This window comes from Pangasianodon hypophthalmus, chromosome 20, assembly GCF_027358585.1.
Source record: "Pangasianodon hypophthalmus isolate fPanHyp1 chromosome 20, fPanHyp1.pri, whole genome shotgun sequence".
NCBI lineage: Eukaryota > Metazoa > Chordata > Actinopteri > Siluriformes > Pangasiidae > Pangasianodon > Pangasianodon hypophthalmus.
In genome coordinates this window covers 14,032,830-14,058,866 of record NC_069729.1, presented here as the reverse complement: position 1 = coordinate 14,058,866, position 26,037 = coordinate 14,032,830, and the positions used below count along the sequence as shown (strand labels likewise).

Sequence of the window (26,037 nt, the reverse complement as noted above, 5' to 3'; positions counted from 1 at the left end):
CAGGTTATTGGGTTTTTCACATAATTACAGATTCACAAATCTGATTATGGATTTTCATGAGATTACAGTGTCAACGTTGCATTTACGCACAATTATTTTGAAGTCCATCTAAATGAGCAGAGTGCTGATATGTCCATTATAAAGAGGAAGTGTTTTCCCTTTACATTAGAATAATATTGAGACCAAAAACCTTAATACAGCTCATTATTTTCAATATGTGCTCTTTAACTGAATATGAATAAATTGTCACAGTTTCTATACTCTTTGTTTAGGCAAAAAAAAAAAAAAAACAAGAACATTGTATTTCATTTATTATGGTATACCATCAGATTTGATACATGATACTGAAAACAGAGCTCTGAGTATGATCCAATGGCCTTTTTTTATTTAATAACTGCACACTCTGTCAAAAGATGTTGCTGTAAGATTTGCCCTATTTTCTGTTATTTTCTATCAGCTAATGATGAGCTGCGGATATGAAACAAATAATGATCCTACTTTTAATAAAAAGGAGAAAAATGACAGTTCCCATCACATGCGTTCAATGCATGTACAATAATACACCAGATTGAACAATATGTGAAATCAGTATCAGCAGTCTGGACGTTTAATACAAATTCATTATTCTTGAAAGCCTATTAATCTTTCTTCTAATGGTTTTACAGTACAATTTACCATGAAACTAACAGCTATAATATTTTATGCAACAATCTCCGTTATGCACAATTTCTGTTCCATTACAGTATATTCTGTAAGCAGGGGCCTTAATTAATTCTGTATTATAACATGTAAAGAGTAAACAGTGGGATTGCGTTAGTTACTCGATGGCAATGGTTATAGAATTCAGTGTAATATAACAAATGGTGCATACAAATATCTGGTTTCTCTATTTTAGATATCAGCACAGAATATATCGTTTTCACTAATTGTCACTTTATAACTCAAGTCTGAACTGCACCAACACTCACTGGTCATACGCATTCACAATCTGTGCTTAATCCATATTTTTACTTGATCATAAGTTATTAATAAATAATTTTTGCTAATTTATTTGCACTGAAATATGTTCTTCATGTTTGCTGGTTGCACTTTGCAATTGTGAAAATATGTCTCTGACTTGGTAATTCTTTCAACAATGTTTAATTAATCTGCAAAGTATGTTGACCAACAAATAAACTTCTAGGAAACCATGAATATGTCACAAGTGATTATTATTGCAAATGTTATGAAAGATCAGTTTGTATACAATGATGCACATTATGACATTCATGTTTCATAATTTACAGATATTATTAATGCACCATTAATGTGTACCGTATGCTTACGTTTAATGGCTAACTGTAGTTTTTTTGTTTTTTTGAATAACTATCTGAAGGCTAACTTCATATGTACCTGTGTAAGAATTAAATGACATATTTGAAGAATAATGCACTAGTTTAATATGCAAAGCTCCTGAGTGGCACAATATTATCAGGTGATCACGAGTTCGACTCCTGATGATGCCATAGCCATCCTGGCCGGGAGTAAAGAAAGCAAAATTGGCCATGCTTTCTGGGTGGGTGGGAGGGATGGCATATGCTTTTTTTCCCCATCAGTCACAGCAACACTAGCTAATCGTGGGCGTGTGTTGTCTGTTGTGAAGCATGTATGCGGAAGAGGGCAGATAGCACTTTCCTCTGAGTGTGTTACACTGCCCTGTGACACAGCAGTTCAAAAAGATGCAGTTGGCTTGCTTCATGTGTCTTGACGAAAGCACGTGTTAGACTTCACGCTCCATTGTTGGTAGCTCTTGTATGATAGAGGAGAGCTGGGTAGTGGGTGGGAATTTGCAAGTGAAGATAAGGGAAAACTCTCCCCCCTCCCAAAAAAAATGTCATTTGCATTTTCAACACAGCAATGCTACAAAAATTCTCTCATCCTTCTAATGATATTAGTGCCATGATGCTTAATGTGCAAGGTCTGCTTTGGTCATTATCCAAAAAACAATTTGGTCATCAATATACCCAAATAACAAACCCCTATAACGAAGATGATCTTTTTTTTTTTTTTTTTTTTTTTTTTTGGTAAACAGTTCATGTAAAGGTTATGAAGATTGTGATCACATACCCAACTGATGATTCATAATACCATCGAATAAACTGATTGTATTATGGATAGATGCTTATGGATCAACAGCTTCAGTCTGCTAAGTTACAGAAGAGGTTACTTCCTTACTCCACAGTGTTAGTGGAAATATGATGTGTCCTCACAGGGCGGATTAGGGATCAGTGACAGTTTTGACAATTTGGGTGACAAGGGGCGCCGTTGAGGTGACATTTACATCCACCTGAGACATCTCCATGACCCTGAGGGCAAATAAGAGACAGTGATTCAACAACAATAGAAACATCACCATCTGAGCAACAAAGTCACCAGAAACCAGACCTAAGTATACAATAAATTCTACAACAGTGCTGCTAAATGCTCAATTCTGATTGATCACAAAGTTTTGATTCATTTTAACAACAGGAGCTCTGACAGTTGTTCTGACTGCAAGGTTTATATTAATGTGCTTGTTATAATTTGTTATAGTTTCTATAGTAAAACCTTATTGCTATTGTGGACACTTTACGTAAACAGTTAAAAAACAGCATATAATCTTTGATATGCTCATATTTTTTGTGAGGAAACATTTATTTAACATTTATGGAAGGAATGTAAGTGTTGTAACAGGAAAAGCTGTTACTTGAAGTTTTCTGCTACTGGAATGTTTTCAGGACATAGGGGTTTCTGGTTTTTCTGTAACTTGACAAGCTATGTTTTTTCTGTGTTGTTTAACAATCTGCGTTTTTTGCATGGCAGGCTGATGAGGGGATGACTGGTTATAGCTGTTATAACATATGTAACTTGTAAGTAATTAATTCTTAGCAAATTGGTGTGATATAAGAGGAATAAAACACTTTGGAACTTGCTGTTCTTGGAAAATAATCAACTTCAGTGTGGTAACTCTGCTTAACGTCAGGTGGATATAACAGATTATGTTATAACAGCACAACGGAAGGATAATAACAATTCCTTACTTATTCTTGCTTCGTATTTCAAGAGGCTTGCTGCACCACGAAATGTATAACTATAACTGTATAACCATACTATAATTCTATAACTATATTTAGATTTCCTTATCTCAGTACCATATCTGTGAACCCTCACACCCCCTAATTGAAGAAATGTCTTTGTAAGTGAACAATATCCTGAATTAAGAAACACTAATGCAGTTATACCTGAGGACCCCATCTGGCCTGTTTGGTCACCCAACAGATTTCCGTCTTACACATGAGGCAACAGATCCAGTCACAGCCATCTTTCTTCTGGATGATCACTTTGCATTTAGGACAGTACATGGCTTCACCATTCTGCAACATCATCTGCAATACACACTGAGCATGTTACCAATCGGAGGAATGTCTACATGTATAGTTTTAAAGGAATGGTTCAGTGACAAATCTCATTAACACCATATTCTATACATGTAGTTGATCAGCCAAGACAACAAACATGTATATGGCGATAATGAGATTTTTGACCAAACAATAATAAATCTGCCTCAAACTACATGCAGTTCCTCAGTGACTTGATAAACAAAAAAATATCACCATGTAGCTGTACACTGTAATGATATAGGAGCAGATATCTTGGATAATCAAGTATATTTCCTTAGCACCATTTAGTATCATTCTCCAAACATTTGAAGGTATAATTTTACTGGAAACTTTCAACTTATATTTCTATTTGCGAGTATTTCATATTTTGGCTACATCTGCGGTATGTGGAACATAGACTACGTTTACATGCACATCAAATTCCGTGTAAGGTCTATATTCTGGTTGTAGCCATATTTCAAATACAATGTTTTACATGCGTACAGGCTTTGCAATGTTCCCGTATACATGGTTGTTGTAAGTATGCCGATCTACACATGCGCTTTTCCTTTCCCGGTGATGTTTGTTGTGAGATTCAAGATGCTGCCGTTGGTTAGAGAGCATGCTCAGTTAATAGTTTTATTACTACTTTTTCACACAAATTTAATTAGAACTTTAACACAACTCACTGTCAATAATGCCTGACAACACCGCCTCGAAATGGGAAGGGTCGAGTAAGCATCTATTAAGCTAAGTACCTGTTAGCACCCACAATTCCTTGCAGAATGAGCATGAGCATATATCTCCTTTTAGTAGATTTTCTGAATAAGGAGTTTACATGCAACAAATTTCCGATTAAAACAAGCATATTCCAGGGGTGGGAATCAGAATTTGGGGAATCAGAATATTGTCTTACTCTCAATCGGGCAATCGGAAATCGGATTGCGGCGTTTATATGATTCAATACTAATTAGAATATTGCCAAATTCTGATTAATATTGGAATATTGATGTGCATGTAAACATAGTCATTGTATACATTAGATTTGCCGTTTTATATATAAAATTTATGTAGTATGATAATCTACATGCATGTATGTTTACATTTATATAGCTACTGTAGTTTACATGGTGTGTGTAAATGTGTCTTTGTTGGCTAACCTCTAGTGTCTCTGTGGTTCGTTTGGCTGCTGCATCGTTCTCTGCTCTGAGGCGAAGGTCATCTTGGTACTCTTTACAGTTCATGCCTTTGTGAATAGCCTATAGCATACACACACCTTTATATACCCTATGCCTTATTTTTACAATCATGTTATAATCATGAAATCACAGATTGGGTTTCTTTCTCACCTTGCAGAGGAGACAATTGGTCTCATTGCAGATGTCACAGGCAAACTCGTTGACATCGTCTTCAAATATGCACCAGCCAGGGCAGTCCAGTGTTTTACAGTGGTAACTGTTCTCACTGCGTGACTCAGCAATTTTCAGCCTCAACTCCAAAAACTTCTGGTACTCCTCGGGTGACAGGAGCTGGAAGAGAAATTACAGCCAACAGCTGTGTGGATGGAAGTGTAAAAACCTGTCCTGAAATCCTTGCACTGCATTCACTACTCAGCTGTGGATGTGTTAGTTTATAGCAGTAGATATAAAATAAAATGTCTGTACCTTTCATAGCAATGCCAGAAAAATAAAATAACAGATACATCTAATATTATAAGTGCTATAAACTAAATCTATCAGTAAATTTATTCCCCAAATGCAATTCCCACCCTTAAAGGAGGGGTGTATGTGTAAGTAAGAGATGAAAAGTATTGGAATGGCCATTAACATCACTTTTTAGTTTCAGACACACGGCATTTCTCACTTTCTTTAGTTGTGTTTGGGTGATACCTCAAAGTTGGATCTGACTTGGCTGTTATAGTTGCACTTTAGACAAATATTTAAAGTAGTAGTTTGGTTTGTGTAATTGTGGTGTCCAAGTGGTGTTATATCTCTTCCACTCCCACTGTGAACAAGCCGCAAACAGCACTGTGCTGTAAAATATCATAAATTGTTTTAACAGTGAAAGACTAAAGTGCAAGACAGTCACAACATCTATTGCATCTATTATACTTTGATTTTGAATGCAAATTAGTATTTTCACCTACTTTATTGTTTAGAAAAAATATATTTATTTGAATACAAATGCTTTACTATTATATTGTGTATATTAGCCTCAGTAGGTTCTCCTATCTGACATCAGCTCATAACTGAGCACAGTTGATTTGTGTAAGAAAACTCCACCTTAAAACATATTAAATATGATTTTATTATAATATCTATAATGTGATTAGCTATTTTGGTGCAAATTTGTTGATTGATGGTATTTTCTCATTATTTCTCTGAGAAGTTAGCCATTGTCTGAGGCTCTGACATCACAGGGTGTTTAGCAGAAGAAGAAAATTCAACTATCTCAAACAATGTGGACAGCAAAAAAAGAATTTCATTGTACAGGGAAACTTGGTTTTCCTCACTGTGCACATGACAATAAACACTTTGAATATTTGAATCTTGAATCACAAGTGACAACAAAGTTCCAGAATGCAATTCGGCTGCCCGTAGTTACGGCAGAGACTTGGCTAAGCTAGTTATTGAGCTACGAGATGATGAGTGTGATGGCATTGATGGTGGTATTAGCATGAATGTTGAAGCTTTGGAAGCTGATCTGTTTAATCAGAGTGTACAGATGAGGAGCTGAGAGAACTGGACGGACTAAAGGACTAAAGTGCTGCTGCATCACTCTCGAGGTAAAAATGAAGCAAGGGTTACATCCCACTACACCACAATCAGCAGGGAGTTGAATGGCATGCTGGGTAATGTAGCTGTTCAGGGTGGATTTTTCCTTTAAGGGGGGAATAGAGCCATAGAGCTTGACTACACAAATCAATTTTTATAGTTTAGTATAAAAAGTATAGTTTAGTGTAGTATAGTATATATTGCACATCAGGGCTTACTGTTTTAATCTCTCGGTCCTGAAGGACACAGTCACAGGCGTACTCCCCATCTGCATAAGGACACGCCACTTCTGCATCCACACAGTTCAGAATGGTCATCTTCACACATTCTCTGTGAAAACAAAATTGTCACATAGTCACTTTTATCATGTTTATGATTGTAATTAGTGGTGGTTATTTATTACCTGCAGAAGCTGTGAAGGCACTCTCGGAGAGTGGCCCCCTCTCCTGCCTGGACCTGCTCGCAGCAGATGGGGCAGCAAATCTCCTCTGTGTTACTAACCAGGTCGAGATTGTCTGTCTCCAGCAGACTGAGGAAATTCTTCTCTCGTTCCTCTATAATAGACTGAAAGATTTCATCACATCAACAAAATTAAAATAATACAGAGACTCATTGAAAACAGCAACAGTGTGTGATTCTTATAATCTGGTAATTATTAGACAGTTACAATTTCATAAATAACATCACATTTAAAAATACATCTAAATACGATTCTTATAGATGCTTCAATTCCAATTTTTTTTTTCAATTTTCAATATGATAACAGATCTGAGTATCAGGCTTAGCAAATATATGCTAATAAATCCTAAGATACACAATCTCCAACAATGCAGGAGTGGTTAAGAATATTATCTTTGTCTTCAGTAACTTTAAGTTATCCACCACAGGAAAGTCTAAGGATGGAGGACTGTGATTTGAAATTTTTCTGTAACAAGCTATTTTTTTTCTTATTAACTTCAAGCAAAAGTGACGGAATGACTGTTTATAGCTATTATTACATAAGTGGTAACAGGAAATAACTTGTTTCATGAGTGTTTCACAACATTAAATGTAACTATAAATGGATAAAAAGTTTTGTTTTTTGGTAATCGTTGGAAAATTGTTGTGGTATAAGAGGAATAAAACAAAATCAACTCCAAGGTGGTAATGGTCCTCCTTTGCTTTATTTTCCTATAACAGCACATCCCGAAGTGTTTTACTCTTAACTAAATACATGCTCCAGCTTCCAAAATTCTGGTACCAAACATATATATTTCATCAGTCATCAGAAGTTATTACAAATTATTGGCTAACGATTATTACTAAAATGCATTATATAAAAGTTAAATGACCCGATTGTATTATTCAATTCAATCTGATCTATTTTGGAGTGTGTTGCATTGAAATAAATTGTAGTTTCCATTCACTTCATATATTAAAATATTTGACTCAATATATTTTACAAGTATGTGCTTAGCTCCTGGTCATAATTACTGATGTCTCTTCATTGCTAAGAGTTAGTTTCTTCTCCATATGCGAAACCCCATATGCTGATCTTCCAGTAATTTCAGTTAAACAATCTCTAGAGTTTTGATAGAATGGTGCAACAAACAAAAAAACATCCAGTGAGACAAGCCTTCTTGATGAGAAAGGTCAACGGAGAGTGGCCAGAATCGTCCAGGCTGACAAGAAGTCTGCACTAACTCAAACAACCACTCTTCACAACTGCGCCTATCAGAAAAGCATCTCAGAAGCACACAACTTGCCAAATAGTACAATAAGAATAATAGAAGAATAAAAGTCTTACCTGTTGGTACTGTAGACTGGCCAGCTCTTCTTGCTGAATTCTGCGTGCTTCCTCTTCATCTGGTTGGTATATATCTGGTATTTTATAGTTTTCTGGTCTCGCAGCACTGCACATTGCACACCCTGGCCGTGTGGGTTTGTTTACATATGTGCACTGCAAACAACACCATCCTATCTAGAACCACAACACAGACGTTTCGCCTGTGTGATTAATGGTGAAATCATAATGATAAAACACAACTACAAGAAGTAGTAATCATTTGTATGCTCATCTATACACTCCTGGGCACAAAATGGGCCAAGCCCAAAATGGCAAATATTAAGCTTTTAATGGTATTATAAACAAATCATTGGTCAGAAAATGAGCAAGAATTAAACAAATGCACTCCTGAGAGCTCCTGTGCCATCATTTGGTGGTTTAATTCTGCTGCAGTGAACTGCACTTATATAGTCTTCTTGTATGCAAAGGTAAAATCATGATAATGATTAAAATGTTTGATGTAAAATTCAAACTAGCACATGTCTGGGTGTACAAAATTTTCCAAAAACATCTTCTTCTTCTTCTTTTTTTTTTTTTTAAAGATTAGTCATTATTTGGTTATCTGCCACAGCTGATGCAGCCCATCAAGAGCCACAAGGCTGAAACATTTAAAGAAATCAAAGGGAAAAGCTTCCCATACTAACTCCCTTTATCTATTTGTTTACTTCTTGCTAATTTCCTGACCAATGATTTGTTGTTAATTGTTGTAAATTTGTTGGTCCATTTTTTTTTTGCCCAGAAGTGTACTGTCAGTTCAAAATACTTTAGATTATGTGCAAAACATGACAAAGAGGAAGAATGCTCAAAAAGCATAAAATAATGTAGGCATGATGTCAAATATACACTCATTCACATTTAGAAAAAGACAACATGGAGAGAACAAGCAAAACTCCACACAGACAGACGTTTGTGTCACTTCAAAATGTATTTCTGCATTTTTTTAAATATAAAATTATTCTATTCTGTTAATTTTTTTAGGTTGCAGTATTTACTGTGATACATTTTAATTTATGGCATTTATACTGTACTATGTATCTAGCAGGATCTATTCCTTGTGTCACTCCCTTTACTGGACTTGGCACTGTGTAGATTGATCAGGCTCCTATCTAGAGAGTTGTATCTTTATTTTTTTATGGTTATGATCAGGAATTTGAACCGTCCCAATTTTCACAGAGAGCATATGTAAAACAGCACAAGGCATGTCACTACAGTGAGTCAATAAAATTAATCAAATTTCAACATTACACTAATACTACAAAATAAATGTGCTAAGAAATATGTAATAATATAATCAAACAAGAATTTTGTGGTTGTGGGTTGGTCCTACAGACTAATATCCCACAGGCTTTTAATACTTTTTATATTATGACTATTTTATATTATTGAAAAAAAAGGATGGTTCAAACCTCACCACTGGTTTGGAAGGAGGCTTTGGACAAGGTTTTCGCACAGGAGACACTTCAGGTTGTTTGTGGCGTGCTCCCAACTCTCCCGGACCTCTACTGAGCACCTCAATGTTCTCAATTATACCTAAGACAGCAAATGAAAGCAATAAGGTGGCATTCAGGCTGCTATGTATTAATTTTCACAGCTTCAGATGTACATGCAGCACATTCACCACTGATTCGAGACCAGTGCCAGTACATTTGCAACTAAGGGTATAGTATTAAATGTCGCTAATGTTGAATGTCAAACAGCAGGGTTGTATGACCTTTTATAGTCAGTTTTATGACATACAGACTTGAACTACTGTCACATGAACACTGTAAAAGCAAGAGGTGTGTATCTCTGTGTAACAATAAAATTCATGAAAAATACAATTAAAGCAGCTAGTGATTTAATACACTAAAATAGAGAGCTTCATTGCAATATGATTTACTACTGTACACATTTCCAGAATAAGCTTTAAGGAGGCTGCGTGTCCTAGTAAAGGGACAATGATTCCCTAAAATTCAGTGCAATATGATTTAATTCAGTGGCAACATGATTCAGAGCAATGTGATTTACTACTGTACACATTTCCAGAATAAGATTTAAGGAGACTGCAGTCTCCAGGAAAGGAGGAACGGCCTTTGCGTTTGTAAGGAGCTGTGGCCTCCTTAATGGGACTGACAAGAACATATTCCATACCTCCTTTACTAGGACTGGCAGGCAGAGAGACCACACCCCCTTCACTGAGACTCATGGGTATTGGGACCCAACTTGTCAATTGCAGAAGTTATCAGATTCATTCAATCACTATAAATGTACGGTATCATTACAAAGGCTACAACAATGAATAACAATAAATGTATTGTGTTGCAGTTCCACTGCAAATATAAAACCATGTCAGCGCTACACTAAACAGTCACATGTCATTGTTTTATTACTTATGTCATTTAGATATTTGCATGCTTTTTTAGAGTTCTCATTTATGTTGGAACCCTGATTAACTGTGTTACAAACCACATGACTGACTAATTACTCTGTAAAACTTGATTTTTACACCTAACTAATGATATGTGGTATGCTCTCACACTCCTGTCCTGAGCAAATGTCATTCAGTATAATATATAATTCATCAGGCTCGAATGACCTTTTACAGTTTTTGAGTACAGATTATAATATGCACAACTGAACTGGATTTATCTGGTAGGTAAAATCCAGCCAGAAATAAAGTTTACCATTTTTACAATTGCCCAAATAACACAAATGTAGCTCAGCCAAAACACGTTTGGTGTCTCACCACTGCACTGCAAAAAATAATGCCTTGGATTGTTCCAAAAACATAAAATTAGGCTTGACTTATTAATGTTCTTGCTAATGTTACAAGTTAGGTTGCAGAAATGTTGTAGGAGTTTTCAGAAAACCTTACAGATTGAACATTCTAAGATCCATAATCTTCAGAAAATTGTTAGCTGGATAACAGGTTAAAGGAACACTGAGGAGAAAGTTTACCGCCTATCTTCCTGTCCTGCTCCTCTTGTTTCTGCTGTTCACGGCTGAGATTGGCAGAATGGGCAGATTTGAGGAAGAGAAATGCCTGATCATCATCACTGGTTACGTTGTGGCTGAAGAGAGTGTCTCCATCCTTAGCAAAACGCTTCCCTATGATCCAGCACTGTAGTGACGGGTGGAAGCCATAGTCTCGGTTAATCTGTGAGTAAACGGGAAAAAAGATATCCTCACACAGTTAAGGATAAGAACACTAATGTTTAAATGGCTGAACGTTCAGGAGTTTTAATTACACTGAAACAACAGACACAGTTGCACCAAACATTTGTTAATTACTCGTCTAAGTTATAATAATAGATATGAACCTTTGTATTTAACAACTTGGGGAACCTGACCAGGATAAAACGATTACAGTATCTGACTGAATGAATGAATCCCTCAGTGATTTCAAGCCCCAAACCATGATGCTCCCACCACCATGCTTCACAGTTGAAATGAGATTTTGTTGTTGTTGTTGTGCCATGCCATTTTGTGAAACACAGCTTTGTGCCAAAATTTTCTGCCAAAAAAGTTTCATGTTTCTCCATAATATTGTTTCAAAGGGGTTGTGAAACATCTTGTTAGTATTGTGCACACAGTAGCAATGTTTGTCGAAAATAGTAGTCCCACATCTCAACTATGCCAGTATTGATTATTGCTGCTAAAGGAGGTACGAGATATTACAAAAAGATTCACAAACCTTTGTGTTCAATAAAGACATGAAAATACACATATTTGTGTGTAATTAATTTTGTTTGCTTATTAGGATGACTTGAATGAAGATCACACCAAAGTTTATGAGAAATTCACAAACCACGTTTCCTTCTATACACATGTGGAGTTTGTGACAACACCCACTTACACATTCTTACAGTAGTCACTTTCATTTTCATATCATGGGAATTCCCAAAGCAATGAAGACCAACTGCATTCCTGAAGTAGTAATAGGAGTTAGTGTTAGAACCCCAAAATTCATTGTTTTTCAGTAACAGCATCTCCAGATGTGTTTTATTCCTCTTATATCACAGCAATTTGCCAATTATTATATTTTTTATGAATTGAAGAATGACACATCATACTTTTATCCAATTATAATTATGTTTAATGTTGTAGAACATCCCCCAAAACAAGCACTTATGTTATACTAGCTATACACAGTCTTTCCCTCATCTGCCTCTCTATTTTTCTCTTTCTTTAAATTAATAGAAAAAGAAAGCAGCTTGTCATGTTACAGAGAAACCACAAAGCCTTTCACACTCGAATACTTTCCTGTGTCAGAAATCAAGTTATAGCTTTATCACTGACTCTTACAAAGCACTCACACTGGAGACTCCTTCCAAAAAGGCTTAATAAAAGTCTCCTTGCAGAACTGCCATATCCTATTTTTAAAATCATTTATGTGGAGCATCCACGATACAAGTCCCTGTGTAAGCTGCTACTATAGAAATGCTAATGTGTTAGAACACGCACATTAATATATAGTATAAGGGAAAAATAATACTACCATACATCTTTGGTTAAAAAAATAAAACATTGCTGAAGCCTTGTGCTGGTGCAACCTTGGTGAATGTAAGAGTATCTCCACAGTCGAATACATTCTCAAAGACCTTCAGTCGAAGGAAAACTAATCTACGATCCCTGATCCACAATCTCAAGTTGCTATTCTGAGAGTGCCAAATGGAGAGAGAGTTGTCCTCCTGACCATTTTTCCAGATTACTGAACATTGTCAAAAGATCTGTATAGCATTACAGCAATAACTATACAGCAGTAATTAATAATTACTGTTATTAATGACATTATTTCAAACCTCTAGTCAACCTAAAGCTGCTATCTCTATTAAAGTCTAAAACACACAGCTATGCTCCATTCACACCTGAAGAAAAGCTCAATTAAAGCTAGATATTGTAAATATCTCACATTTGCATTATGTCAGACAATGAATAAAGCCAAATAAAAGAAAAATGTCAGCAAGTGTGAGAGGGTGTGTGACATGCAGATTACTCTTGTTGCATAACTTCTGGATTTCCCGAAGAGGAAACATAATTCAGCTGTTTTACTGACAGAGATTGAAGTGGCAATGGTAAAACAACCTTTACTCTGCAATCCATTATTATCTGGCTCTGCCAGTAAAGCCCCTTTCAGGGATATTTATAGCTGCTTTACAACTCTCTGTCAGAAAACTTTAATTTTAGGGGTGATGTGGTGATTATTTTAGCCTCAATCTGTTTTTCAGTGCTTACTGAAATAGCTGAACTAGAGCTGAAATACTGACATTAGGCAATATTCAATAATATTTCAAAGGCTCCTACAAAGAACTGGCAAAATTCATTCCCTTGTTCTTCATAGTTACTTAAGATGAGGCTTTACATGGTAGAAGGCTTGAGGAAGATTTTTCTAGCAATTTACATGCCATTAACTTTACACTACCAACCAATGATGCAACAGCAAAATAAATCTCTGTTCTCTTAAAACCCAGCCATAACCTAAACAATTGACAGAACACACAATATTGCAGTAATGCAGTAACGACCCCCACCTCACACCATCCCCGGGCATTTGAATCTATGCTGATCAGTAGCACCAAAACAAATCCCTCTACCCATCTTTAGCTAAATACTAAATTGAATGTGTCATTGGACTGCACTTTACTAAGCGACACACCCTACATGAATCACAGTGCAATACTGAGAGTAGTTTGTACCTTCTGTTTCAGTTCTGAGATCGTCATGCCAGGAGTTACCAGCATTGTGATGTAGGCATCAGACAGCGCATCCTCAACGCCAACTCTCAACCTGCAGTGAGTCAGTGGAGCACAGTGTTCAGCTCTCAGAATCTCCAGTCGAGATGAAGGGAAAGTCAGAAGGATGTTGTGAATATACCTGATGCACTCTTTGGAATAGACCTCTGGAGTAAGTCGCATACACACAGGCACGTTCAGCGTAAGGAGCTGCTCTACACATCGGATGGCCTCGGCTTTGTCCCCTGTATTGATGGCCTCACTGAGCGACTGTGCTGTTTCCTCCGCTGGGATTCACACATCACAAATATCAGACTACTCAGATGCTGAGGTTTTATTTACACAAACATTTTTAAGGCGTGAGGATTGACAGACCATTTACTTTCTTTGTTCTAAATATTTCTAAATTCTAAAACTTTCTGTTTATTTCCAATTTTAAATAAAAAAAAAAATCCTAGATTTTCAATGTGGTCTCAGAATTTTGGACCTCATTGTATACATTCAGTATAAATGTATTTTACAAAAGAAATTATAAAACATTGCTACTGTAATTATTGATATCATATATTGTTTATTATTGTTGTTTTCATAATATTCTTACATATAAGTACCAATTATTATTATTATTATTACTATTATTATTATTATTATTATTATTATTATTAGATATGTGGTTGCTATATAATAATTTAAAAATAAGATTATTATTATTATTATTATTATTATTATTATTATTATAAGTAGTAGTAGTATTTGAAATCTTATATGTTTTCAAATAGCTATACTGTATTAGTAAATTAAATATAAGTAATGTTAAAGTTACCTTTCCTCAAGTTGCTGGTGGTGTAGGGCCCAGCCATGCTTTAATCTATATGAAAAACAATAAATAATTAATTGTAGTATTTTGCTTATCTAAACTTATTTACAACACGACTGAACCCTTTCAGTACTGTGAGTTCATGAGAAGTAACATTATAATAATGTAAACATTTATACAGTATAATGAATATAATGAGTATAGACTAGAGTATAAGAAAACTACAGTCTACCCTGCTTTAAAAAAAAAAAAAATACAGAAATTCTAATGGTTTCCACTACAAACCATCCATACCACTTATCCTACACAGGGTTTCAGCGGGCACAAAGTGGGGGATATCCTGGATAGGGTGCCAATCCATCACAGGGCACAATCTCACACACACACTACGAACAACATAAAGATACCAATCAGCCTACATGTCCTTGGACTGGGTGAGGAACCCGGAGTACCTGGAGGAAACCCCCCTGAGGCACAGGTAGAACATATAAGCTCCACACACACAGAGTGGAGGTAGGAATTGAACCTTCAACCCTAGAGGTACAAGGCAAACATACTAACCACTAAACCACCATGCCACTCACCTCACCTGTTGTAGAAGGCAATAAATTACCAGTAGAGACCCACAGAGACCATTACAGTTTCCATTAAAATCAATACAATTCCCATTATAACCATTAAAACCACTACAAATTCTATGAGAGTTTCTATTTTTTTTCCCAACAGGGAGGAGATTAAACTGTAAACAACAGTGAGAAGGTATCCAGCTCCATTAACAACCAGCAGCACTTCCAACTTCCAGTCAACTAACTGAGGCAGACAGAGGGAATTTTAACTTACCTTCATGCAAATACTGTTGAAGTTAGCTTTCTGTCTCGAGTTCGAGCCACACCAAAACGAAAAGTGAAAGAAAGTAACATTTGAGGAAGTAGATGACGAGACGCCGAGGACACAATCCACCCACTGCTGAATTAACTCTTACTGTAACTACTTGACCCTTCCGACCGTGAATTAACCCTTAAACTGATTAACTGAATATACACTTATGTTATACACATTTTAATAGCATACCGGAAACAAATATGCGCAATAGCATGTATTTTTAATCTCCAAAATTCTGGGACATATTATTCATTCTTTATTATTCGGCATTTGTCCCATGTATCGCCTATTTTTTTCTTTATTAAATATGATTTTTTTCTTATTAACAATTATATGAAATAAATATTAACAATAATTATTAACAATTGTTTATTAAATACAATTGAGGTCCCACTCGACTGCGTTTTTTGAGCGCATCCAGGAAGCTCGTGAGTGCACCGCTCTACAACTCTATGGCAAAATGTGCGCGTGGTGGTGCGCATGCTGAAGAGGGACACTTTCAAGGTAGCTTTCAGAAATGATTCTGTAATTTTCCAGATTGTCTTTAAATCTTAATATCTGTGGCTGCATGAGTGAATGTCGTAATCATACATAATGAAGTCTATGCCAGTAAACAAAGACTTTGGTGTAGTTTTGCTAGATGGATGAACTAGCTAGTTAACATGCTGGCAGTTAAACCTCTTGACATTGTAGTAGGTAGTGTAACATAATACTATCTGACTATCTGATCAAGTTTATATGTCTATGTGATATGGATTTCTGAGCATGACCTTTATTTGTTTACTAAATTGCTAACCCTGCTACGAATGCTACGGTACCTTGGCCATCTCCGCTGCTATGTTTAGATGATCAGAATCTGAGTCATTTCATGAGCCGAGTTGGTCCTAGATCAGCCTGTATGGCTTATTATCGATTAATTTGAACATAACAATTGTTTCGACTCATTTCAAAATCTAATTCTACTAAATACTTGTAGATTCGTGTAGTCCCTTTGCGAGAACTACGTATAGTTACATCTGACCGGTGAGTGAATTGTTCTTATGAACCGATTCTTTTTAATGAATCATTCGAACCGGTCCATCAGAATCGAACTTTGTTAGTGTTACAGGACTTAAAAATGCTGTGTTGTTGTTGTGTTGGCACTGTGTTTCGGGTCATGGTCTTGCTGCATGATGAAGTTCCTCCCAATTAGATTGGATGCATTTTTCTGTAAATTGGCAGACAAAATGTTTCAGAATTCATTCTGCTGCCAAAATCATGAGTTGTATCATCAATAAAAATTATTGAGCCCATTCCAGAAGCAGCCATGCAAAGCCCAAGCCATGACACTGCCTCCACCATGCTTGACTGATGAACTTGTTTTTGGATCATGAGCAGATCTTTTCTTCCTCCACTCTTTGGTTTTTCCATCACTTTGATAGAGGTTACTCTTGTTTCCAGAGCTTTTGTGGCTCATCTCTGTATTTCTTTGCGAATTCCAATATTTTTGATCACTTGAAAAATGTGTCAGTGCAAACAAGGTGCCATGTTCAAAGTTGGTTAACACATCTGGATATAAATATTAGGAAGTATCCTCTCACATTGCTAATCTGACACCCTCATGTCGATTTCTCCTTTATAACATCAGAAGAATTCGTCCATTTCTATCCCTCACAGGCCACACAGGTGCTTGTTCAGTCCCTTGTCATTTTCAAGACTGGACTACTGCAACTCACTCCTGGCAGGTCTGCCTCTGAGCGCCATTCGTCCTCTGCAACTGATCCAGAATGCAGCTGCACGATTGGTTTTCAACCTTCATAAATTTTCCCACACCACCCCATTGCTGCGCTCCCTCCACTGGCTTCCTGTAGCTGCCCGCATCAGATTTAAAACACTGATGCTTGCCTACAAAGCCAAAAACGGACCAGCACCCACTTATCTCAAAGCACTTATCACACCTCACGCGGCACCACGCTCCCTCCGATCCTCTAGCACTGCTCGACTGGTCCCACCATCTCTCAGGGTACAAGGAAGGCATGCATCGAGACTCTTCTCTGTTCTGGCACCAAGGTGGTGGAATGAACTTCCCCTAGATGTCCGAACAGCTGAGTCACTGGCAGTCTTCAAACGACGTCTAAAGAGTTACCTCTTCATAAAATACTTAAATTAGCACTTTCACCAAAAAAAAAAAAAAAAAAAAACAGAGCTTTGGACTGATGATATTCCTAGTTTGTGACCTAGCGAGCCAATATCAGAATGTATTTTTGATAGACTTCAAAGCACTATTGTAAGTTGCTCTGGATAAGGGCGTCTGCCAAATGCCATAAATGTAAATGTAAATGAAGTGAAAGCTGAAGTTATATCGTCTCATATTCATCTTTGATCTCAAACCCAAATGTCTACAGTGTATAGCAAAACCTGCCTTCCCATGGTAATACTTTTGGAGGGGACTGTAAATCGGTTGAGTGTTGATGTTCAACGTGGTGGCCATATTGTACAAGTCCCACCCCTTAATAAAAAAAGAGCAAATTGGCTTGTTGGTAAAGAAGTTTGAAAATGGCAGACCTATCTGATTTTTTTTTTTATCCTTCGTTCACACTAGCTAGCGACTTTAAATTTTCTATGTATGTGCATGACATGGAGCCACGACTTCATATAGCTGTCAAGCAACCAAGCATCAGCATTTTCTCAGTTATATTTAAATTAGGTATGACACAGTAAAGCGACAAGTCCAAACAATTTGCTTGAATAATTCCTTGGACCAGTCCTATGGTGCGTGTGGTCTGACATTTTTTCAGTTCCCCACTCACAACTTTAGTTTCAGAAAAGTAAACCTTGGTAGGAAATAGCAAGAGCTCGTTGGTGCCTCTGATGTGTGTAAGTAGGTTGTACAGCCACCATGAGTGACTTAGGGTAAATAGGGCATCATAAGGTAATATGGACACATGCACAGACACTGTATATGGTGCTTTGCTTCATTAGTTATGAGAAATATGCAGTAGCCAGAGCAACCTAAAGAATTTGTGTTATTAGAGCCACAGACAGGCCACTTTTGTCAGATTTTAACAACCATTTGATATGTCATCTTGTCGGTCTGTTTCTTGTATATGGGTCTCTCCCCATTCACCTAGATAGGAACCTGGTTTTATGTGAATGAAAATAACTGCTTGTGCACATTGGCAAAATGGCTGCCTAGTAGAGAGATTTTACTAGAAGGACTTCGATAATGCACCCAGGTTGAACCTTTAAATGACTGTCCACTTTACTCTGTCAACTGAACGTCATTGTTGTTCAGCTAAAGGAACCAACGATGCATTGTGACAGTGATGAACGCACTGATTTTTGACCAAAGCCTGACCAATTGGGTGAAACAGTTTGTCATGTTCAACTCTAAATGTCTTGTAATTCCCCAAAACTAAAGCATGAAAAACAAGAATCTAACAATATTCTGCTATTTCAGCTTATTTTATTTATTTTTCTACTTATATATAAAAGCAAAGTATGAAAAATTTGGGAAGACATTTTGCTAAAAAAAGTGTTAATTTTCCCTATGTATGGAGATTTTGGGACACCCTGTATAATGCCTTTAAGAAACTAATTGTATACGATTATGATTAAATTATTGTTCTTGTTTTTGTTTTACTCTCTTACATGCTCAGTCTGTACAATTGTATAATTCCATCTCTTCGTACATGTTGTATATGTGAGTGTAAAAAATTTTATGAATCTAAATAGCTTTTCATCTCCAGCAGTGTGATGCTCAGGCGTTATGGAGGAGAAACCTGCATCTTATGAGCGAGTTGTTTACAAAAACTCCTCAGAGTACCACTACATGAAAATCAAACTGTAAGTGGAAAGTAACTGTCGCTCTTGGACTTAATGCATGGTGTTTTGTAGCCTGCTGGTTTTTTGCTGGTTTTTTTTCACATCACCAACTAACAGCTCTGGCACCAGCTGTACGTGAAACGGACAGGTTCCCGGAACCTCCACATCATTGCTTTGCATCAAATGAACATGAATATTCGTGGTGACTAGGTGCTGATAGGTACAAATAGTAAAATACCACTTGAAAAGACAACAATAAGGTTTTGAAATGAAAAGAGATGCATAACCAAATGAATCGTTTATTATTTGATGATAAGAGGTGTGTAGCACTGCTATGTGTCTCTGTCATTGAGTGAACTATTAAGCACAAGACAGTGAGTTAGTTTCAGTGGCAGTGAGAACATCTGAAAACAAGAATGCACTAAAGGAGTCAAAATGTAGAATATAAAGAACTTTTAATTCAACAACAGCATGAACACAGGTAAGTGGGCCAATACTTTAATCTTCAGTGAAAATACATAGTTTATTAGACAATATTGATATCCAACAAAAACACAGCATTATCTGTGGCCAAAACGGAATGGTTCTACACAATGCATGTATAGCCCCATCATTATAACTATGTAAGGAAAATACAAAGTGAATAAAAGCCATTTGGGCTATTTCTATAACTAGATGGTGACAGATTTTGATCATGGCTAAGAAATGTAAAATCAGGCTATATAGTGACAAGACAACATGAGTGTTTGTAAATAAAATGAAAATGACTCTAAGACTTCAAATTAGACAATAAAACACTGATGTTAAAGAAATAGTCCATCCTGAAATACATTAAGTTTTTTTTTTCCCCAGTAAGATCTGATTGAATTCATTTTTCTTTAGAGTAACAAAATTCTAGTAAATTTTTGCAATAAATTATAACTAATTTTGTAACTAATAATGGAATGCACAAATTACCCTGATTTTTTTCATTTCAATTCACTTCAGAAAGTTTGTGTAGCCTGAAGCCTGATCTTGTTGCATGCTGTTTTTCATTCTTGCTCAGAGTTTGTGAAAACCGCAGCAAAACCCTGAGTCCAGAACAGTTTAAGCAGTTGATAATCTCTGGAGTCAAAGACCTATACGGAGAGGTAAGAACTCTCAACTCCTCAAATTTCACTTTTCAAATGTATGCACTTTATATACAGAAGTTTGTATTTTCAAATGCTATCATATCACCCTTATTTGCATTGATGAATGAGAGTATTTATCACTCTGATGCTGTGTTTTGTTGTAGGTTGGAGCTGCTTTTCCATTTGATTTGCTGACATTTGATCAGAGCACATTATCAGCCATACTGCGTGTGTATAACAGGTACGCTACACTTTGTTTTCTGTAACCTTCAAAATAAAAGATAAAGATATAAAATGTAAAATGGGGGTTTCCAATTAATGCAACGGCAAAGCGTTCGCAGATTGTCTGGAGATCATGAGTTGAAATGGTGATGATGCCACAGCCATCTGTGACCAGGAGCCAAGAGAGCCGCATGCTCTCAGATTGGGAAGGATTGCATACTCTCTCTCTTCTTTGTAAAATACTAAAAATAATCTGTATCCGTAATGTTACACTTGCTAAGCTGCTAAACTGCAGCCTATGTTAGCATTCAAGTAAAATTTAAAAATAGAACAAAATAAGTACAATAATAATATAATGTACAAAATACAAAATATAGTATACAGTGCAGTTCAGTTCATTTTCGTTAACTTCAGCTATATTTGGTATAAGGCAGAAATTTTTTTTCTACTTAAATATTCCTTTAAATTTCCACAATTAGTGTAACCTTGGCTAAAAGTATACATCATTATCACAAAATTGTAATTTAAAGAGTCATCTGCTTGATAGTTTGATGATTTCATGTTACTTGTCTGGTGAACGGAATCATATTTCTTTAATGGTGTCATCCAAATTTGTCTGAAATAAGGAACCTAGTCAGATGTCTGTCCTTTATATCACTGATTTATTTCAGTTTAATTCAAGAGCACAGACAATGCTCAGATTCTGCCTTGTGAGGCAATCTCCTACCAAAAGGAATGTAGGGGAAGTGATGACTTTTTATATAACACATTATCTGCATGTACCTAATATATACTGTATGATTATTATTATTATTTTTTTAACTGAACTCATTGCTTTATATTCTGCCAGGGGTCTGGTGAAATTGTGGAGTGCACTAACACTGATCGGAGCATATGAAAATGAGCCATGTGCTTTTAGAGTCACACAGGTAGGTTTGTCATTAGATATTGAAGGTATCCGACTTTGGCTAATTATATAAGCTGTAGTTATTTTTTACCAACTGCTGTAGTGGTTTAAAAGAATTTCTCACAGATATAAATATGGTTCTAGTACAAGCATTCATAGCACTCATAGGTTCAAGGTTCTTTATTTGTCACATGCATATGAAATACATGTGATGTAATTTAGTGTAATGTTTTTCCTTAGTTCCATGTCCCACAGTGCAACAATGAACAAACAACAATGAACTAGACATGCACATACATAATAAAGACAGAATATAATAAAATCTAGTAGACTATATAATAAATAAAAAGTTTAGCAGCCTAAATGTGACCTTAGTGACTTCGGCATGGTTGTTGGGGTCAGATGGGCTTGTTTGAAGTATTTCAGAAACTGCTGATCTTGCTCCTGGGATTTTCATGCACAACATTCTATAGAGTATAAACAGAATGGTACAAAAAAAACAACCAGTGTGTGGAAGACAGAAAAGCCTTGTGGAAGAGATAGGTTAGTGGGGGATGACCCAACTGGTTTGAGCTGACAGGAAGGCTACAGTAACTCAAATAACCACACTTTACAACCGTGGTGAGCAGAAAAGCACCTCAGAATGCATTGAACCTTGAGTCAGTGGGCTGCAACAGCAGAAGATCACGTTTTCTTGGTACACATTGGGTCGCTTAATACAAATCAAGCATCATTTGAATGCAACAGCCTATCTGAATATTGTTTCTGACCACATGCATACCTTTATGGCCACCATTTACCCATCTTATAATGGCTACTTCCAGTATGATAATGCGCCATATCACAAAGCAAAAATTGTCTCAAACTGGTTCCATGAACATGACAGTGAGTTCAGTGTACTTCCGTGGCCTGCCCAGTCACCAGATCTGAATCCAACAGAGCATTCTGGGATGTGGTAGAACAGGAGATTCGTAGCATGAATGTGCAGCTGACAATCCTGTAGCAAGTTTGTGATGCAGTCATGTCAACATGGGCGAGACTCTCAAAGGAATGTTTCCAACACCTAGTAGAATCCATGACATGAAAATCTGCGGCTGTTCTGAGAGCAAAGGATGGTCCTACCCAGTTTTAGTGTACTGGTAATAAAGTGACCTGTGAGTGTAATTCTCTTGTATAACAGCCTAGTCGACATTGCTGTGTGTAGAATCATCAGCCATACCACACTTCCAGAGCTCATAAAACATTGGTATACCAGCAGATGGCAGTAATGAGTCTTTCTGGGAAACGGATGACTCGACAAATTTTTACATGCATGGTGACCTATGATGGGTGTTTACATCCTACTACTTTTCAGTCATATTATTACGACACTATGGTGTTATTTTACAGTAATTTCCATTGTGAGCATGATTCCTTCTGCTTTAATAAACCCTTTTTTGCTCTCATGCAAAAATACATGTGCACAGATTTTCCCTGCACATGAGTGGATGTACTTCCCTCTTGAGTGCACACTAAGGCCCAGTTTATACTGGACGCTTGACTGCACATGTGGACGTGGCAAGCATATATCTTATGTACATCCAAAGAATTAAAACTGACTTCCACTAGATGGCACATCAGAGGCAAAACATGCCTATTAATCAGGTTTCTATGTTGACCTTTAAAATGCCATGTTTGTCTCTGTGCAGAAGAACGGAGATAAAACACACAGATGGGCTCTATTAACTTCTCTTTAAAGCTTTCCCCTGTCGTTGTGATTGATGTCATGAATTGCGTTTAAATTCTAACACAATGCCCTTACATTCAAAAGTATTTACTACTCTAGAAGATTGAGTATATTAATATGCAAAACCCATTTTTTTAGTAGGTTTGAAGGCTTGAAGTTTTTAAAACTCAAACACCAATAGTAATATGGAAATATGTTCATGTTAATGCTCAAAAACTCTCTACGGGTCCTCAAAGATTTTGGAATCATTGGAGCCAGGCACCCTCTTAACTCTGAATTAACTTTCACGGACTCCTTCATTAAATATTGTTAAAAGCAAGTATAAACTCAGCTATTGCAGCTTTCACACTATGCATTTTTTTTCCTCAACTGTCAAACTGCGTTTTACATCCTATGGCATCAGACAAAATACAGCCACTTTTAAACAGTGTTGGTGCGGGTTTTTTTTTTTCATACCTGGTATGTGTTATGTTTGAGCATAACTGATAATAATTAGCTAATTTGCATACCTACCCAGTTGGAAAGCAGAAGCGGTAACAGCATTGTTATGGTTACAGTGTCTGTGTCACATGAGCCAGGTGCTCATGCCAGGACCTAGTGTGAAAGCAGCCAAACACTCAAATGCAGGAAAAGAGAGAAGAGAAAAATGACTTGAATTGGGGGTGGAGGCGGGGTACATTTTGAGAAGTCATAGGCTATTCATTGTTTACTGGGACTGACAGGCACAGAGCCCATTCCTCCTTTGCTTCATCTGGGAACAACAGAGGCCACTCCCCCTTCAAAAAGATGGAGTGGCACAGAGGCCATGCATCTTTCATAGCAGAAGGAATCATGCTGACAATTTTACAGTAAACTAACAACAGTGGATCATGTTAATGAATGTTACCACCCTTTATTTTCTGTCCTTCTAGGTCTCGCCATTCTTGTTAGCTTTATCTGGAAACAGTCGCGAGATGGAGCTGTACTAGTTTGCATGTGAAATGGCCTTCATTCTCAGAAGAACCTTGTTTGGGAAAAGTGTGAGCCATGTTCTGAGCGCAGCAGTATTCGGGACGTCGAAGCGCCTCATCCCAGAGTCAAGCGCTCTCAGAATGCTCCATGTTGGATCCCGAGCCTCACTGACAAGAGTTTTCAGTGCCAGAGATGTTGCACTTTTTGCTGAGCTAACAGGAGACACGAACCCGCTCCACCTTGACCCTGAGTTTGCCAAAAAGACCTCTTTCGAAGCCCCCATTGTTCACGGCGTGCTGATTAATGGCCTCATCTCAGCAGTTTTGGGGACCAAAATGCCCGGCAGAGGCTGTGTGTTTCTCTACCAGGAAATTCGCTTCCCGGCTCCTTTGTTTGTCGGAGAGGAGGTGGTGGCTGAGGCAGAGGTGAAGAAGATCAAAATGTCATTTGCTTTCATTTCCGTTTCCTGTTCTGTCAGAGACAAAGTGGTGATGGAGGGGGAGGTGATGGTCATGCTACCAGAGGACATGCAGGAGGCTTAGTTATTATGAAACTTAGATAAATGTCTTTCATTTCTTTCCAAAAGATTCTTCTTGTACTTTGAAAGCTTATGTTGTTACTCATCCTTTTTTAACATAGTACAAACTGCATGAACTGTTCTGTCTTAAAAGAAGAGTTCAGCCAGAAATAAAAAGCACACGATTTCCCCAATCTTTCAGTGTTGTTCATTAGCCTAGGCATGTTAGGTGCCTGAAGTTTGCTTTAGTTTTGTATTGCAGTTATAAAGCTAATGTAGTTAACAAGTAAAGATGCTTATAGCTAACAATCGCAAGCATCACATTTGTTCTATTATGTTGTCATTTCTATAGTAACAACTTACACAGAGACTACCCCATATAATCTAACACTAATGATAAGCAAATTTTAAAAAAATTGGTTGTTATTTTACAAAAAAAAAAAAAATTGTTGATATGGTGAAGTTTTCTGTAAGAAGCCGTTTATATAACATTTATGGAAGGAGCCTTGTGTGTCAGTGTGTTTGTAAAGCCTAGTTCACACTGCACCGACACACACCAACCAACACCAATAGACACGTTTGTCGGGTTTTTTCAGATCAGTGTGTTAACCCTGTCGGCGTTTGTTTTCACAGACTGAACATGTTCAATTGGTGTTTGTCGGGTTGTGAAATGTCTGAGCAGTGTGGTATGATGTTCCAACAAACTCTGACGTAATCTGATCTAGGCATGAACCGTTGCCATGACAATGAGGCAAGTGTCCCTGAAAACTCCGTAGAAACGAAAGCCTGCGCTCTAGGTCCTAGGCGGGCTAAATCATTGTTCTATGTAAAGTGGCAGATTTCTGGACGAATCAGAAAGAAGAAGAGTTTGTGGATCTCTGGGAGGAGAGGCCAGAGCTTTATGTTGTGGGTGTAGCTATGTGTACCAACCGCAACGCAAGGTGGAATGCGATCAGGTCGATTACCACAGCCCTTGGGATATCAGATTAATGACTTGAAGGTTTACCTCAATACTTCAATACAATAATAATATATTATTGATATGTCAAATAAACTTGCTTGACATTAATGTTAATGCGGTTACTCTTAACTTAGTGTAGTTTTTGTTCTCAATGGTGTTTCAATTTAGCAATAACAGGACAGGCTGCTTTTATATTTGTTTTTTAAAGTCAAGTTTTATTAATGTCAAGAGACTGGAAAAAAAATTAGTGTCTGGTGTGAGAACGATTGTTTATAGCTGCTGTAACATAAGTGATAATAGGTACTTGTGTCATGGTCCTATAACAGCACACCCCATCGTGTTTTATTCCTTACTAAACTACAGGGTGTCCATACATAGGGGAAATTAACACTTTTTAGCAACATGTCTTCCAATATTTTTCATACTTAGT

The 26,037-nt window shown here is 36.9% G+C and overlaps 3 protein-coding genes across 4 annotated transcripts; 2 read left to right on the top strand and 1 right to left on the bottom strand.

Annotated features, from left to right (window-relative positions):
- Positions 1-294: 294 nt before the first annotated feature.
- On the bottom strand, positions 295-15,503 carry rbck1 (RanBP-type and C3HC4-type zinc finger containing 1). The gene is made up of 13 exons (XM_026932632.3): positions 15,366-15,503; positions 14,532-14,576; positions 13,851-13,995; positions 13,673-13,763; positions 10,935-11,133; positions 9,409-9,527; positions 7,959-8,132; positions 6,576-6,736; positions 6,391-6,502; positions 4,748-4,927; positions 4,559-4,657; positions 3,261-3,404; positions 295-2,345 (listed from the first exon to the last, which is right to left on the bottom strand). Exons 2-13 carry the CDS (start codon positions 14,566-14,568, stop codon positions 2,265-2,267), a joined length of 1,542 nt encoding a protein of 513 aa, XP_026788433.1. The 5' UTR covers positions 14,569-14,576; positions 15,366-15,503; the 3' UTR covers positions 295-2,264.
- On the top strand, positions 15,371-24,228 carry rpp14 (ribonuclease P/MRP 14 subunit). Of its 2 annotated transcripts, XM_026932636.3 has the most exons (7): positions 15,371-15,508; positions 15,795-15,911; positions 19,136-19,232; positions 20,257-20,341; positions 20,488-20,564; positions 21,396-21,474; positions 24,090-24,228. In XM_026932636.3, the coding sequence occupies exons 3-7, from the start codon at positions 19,156-19,158 to the stop codon at positions 24,144-24,146; spliced, it is 375 nt and encodes a 124-aa protein (XP_026788437.1). In that variant the 5' UTR covers positions 15,371-15,508; positions 15,795-15,911; positions 19,136-19,155; the 3' UTR covers positions 24,147-24,228. The 2 variants fall into 2 exon arrangements, with proteins under 2 accessions (XP_026788437.1, XP_026788438.1); XM_026932637.3 differs by lacking the exon at positions 15,371-15,508 and having other exon boundaries at positions 15,776-15,911; positions 19,139-19,232.
- LOC113537924 (hydroxyacyl-thioester dehydratase type 2, mitochondrial) lies at positions 24,159-26,037 on the top strand. Its single transcript, XM_026932635.3, has one exon. The coding sequence runs from the start codon at positions 24,159-24,161 to the stop codon at positions 24,669-24,671; it is 513 nt and encodes a 170-aa protein (XP_026788436.1). The 3' UTR covers positions 24,672-26,037.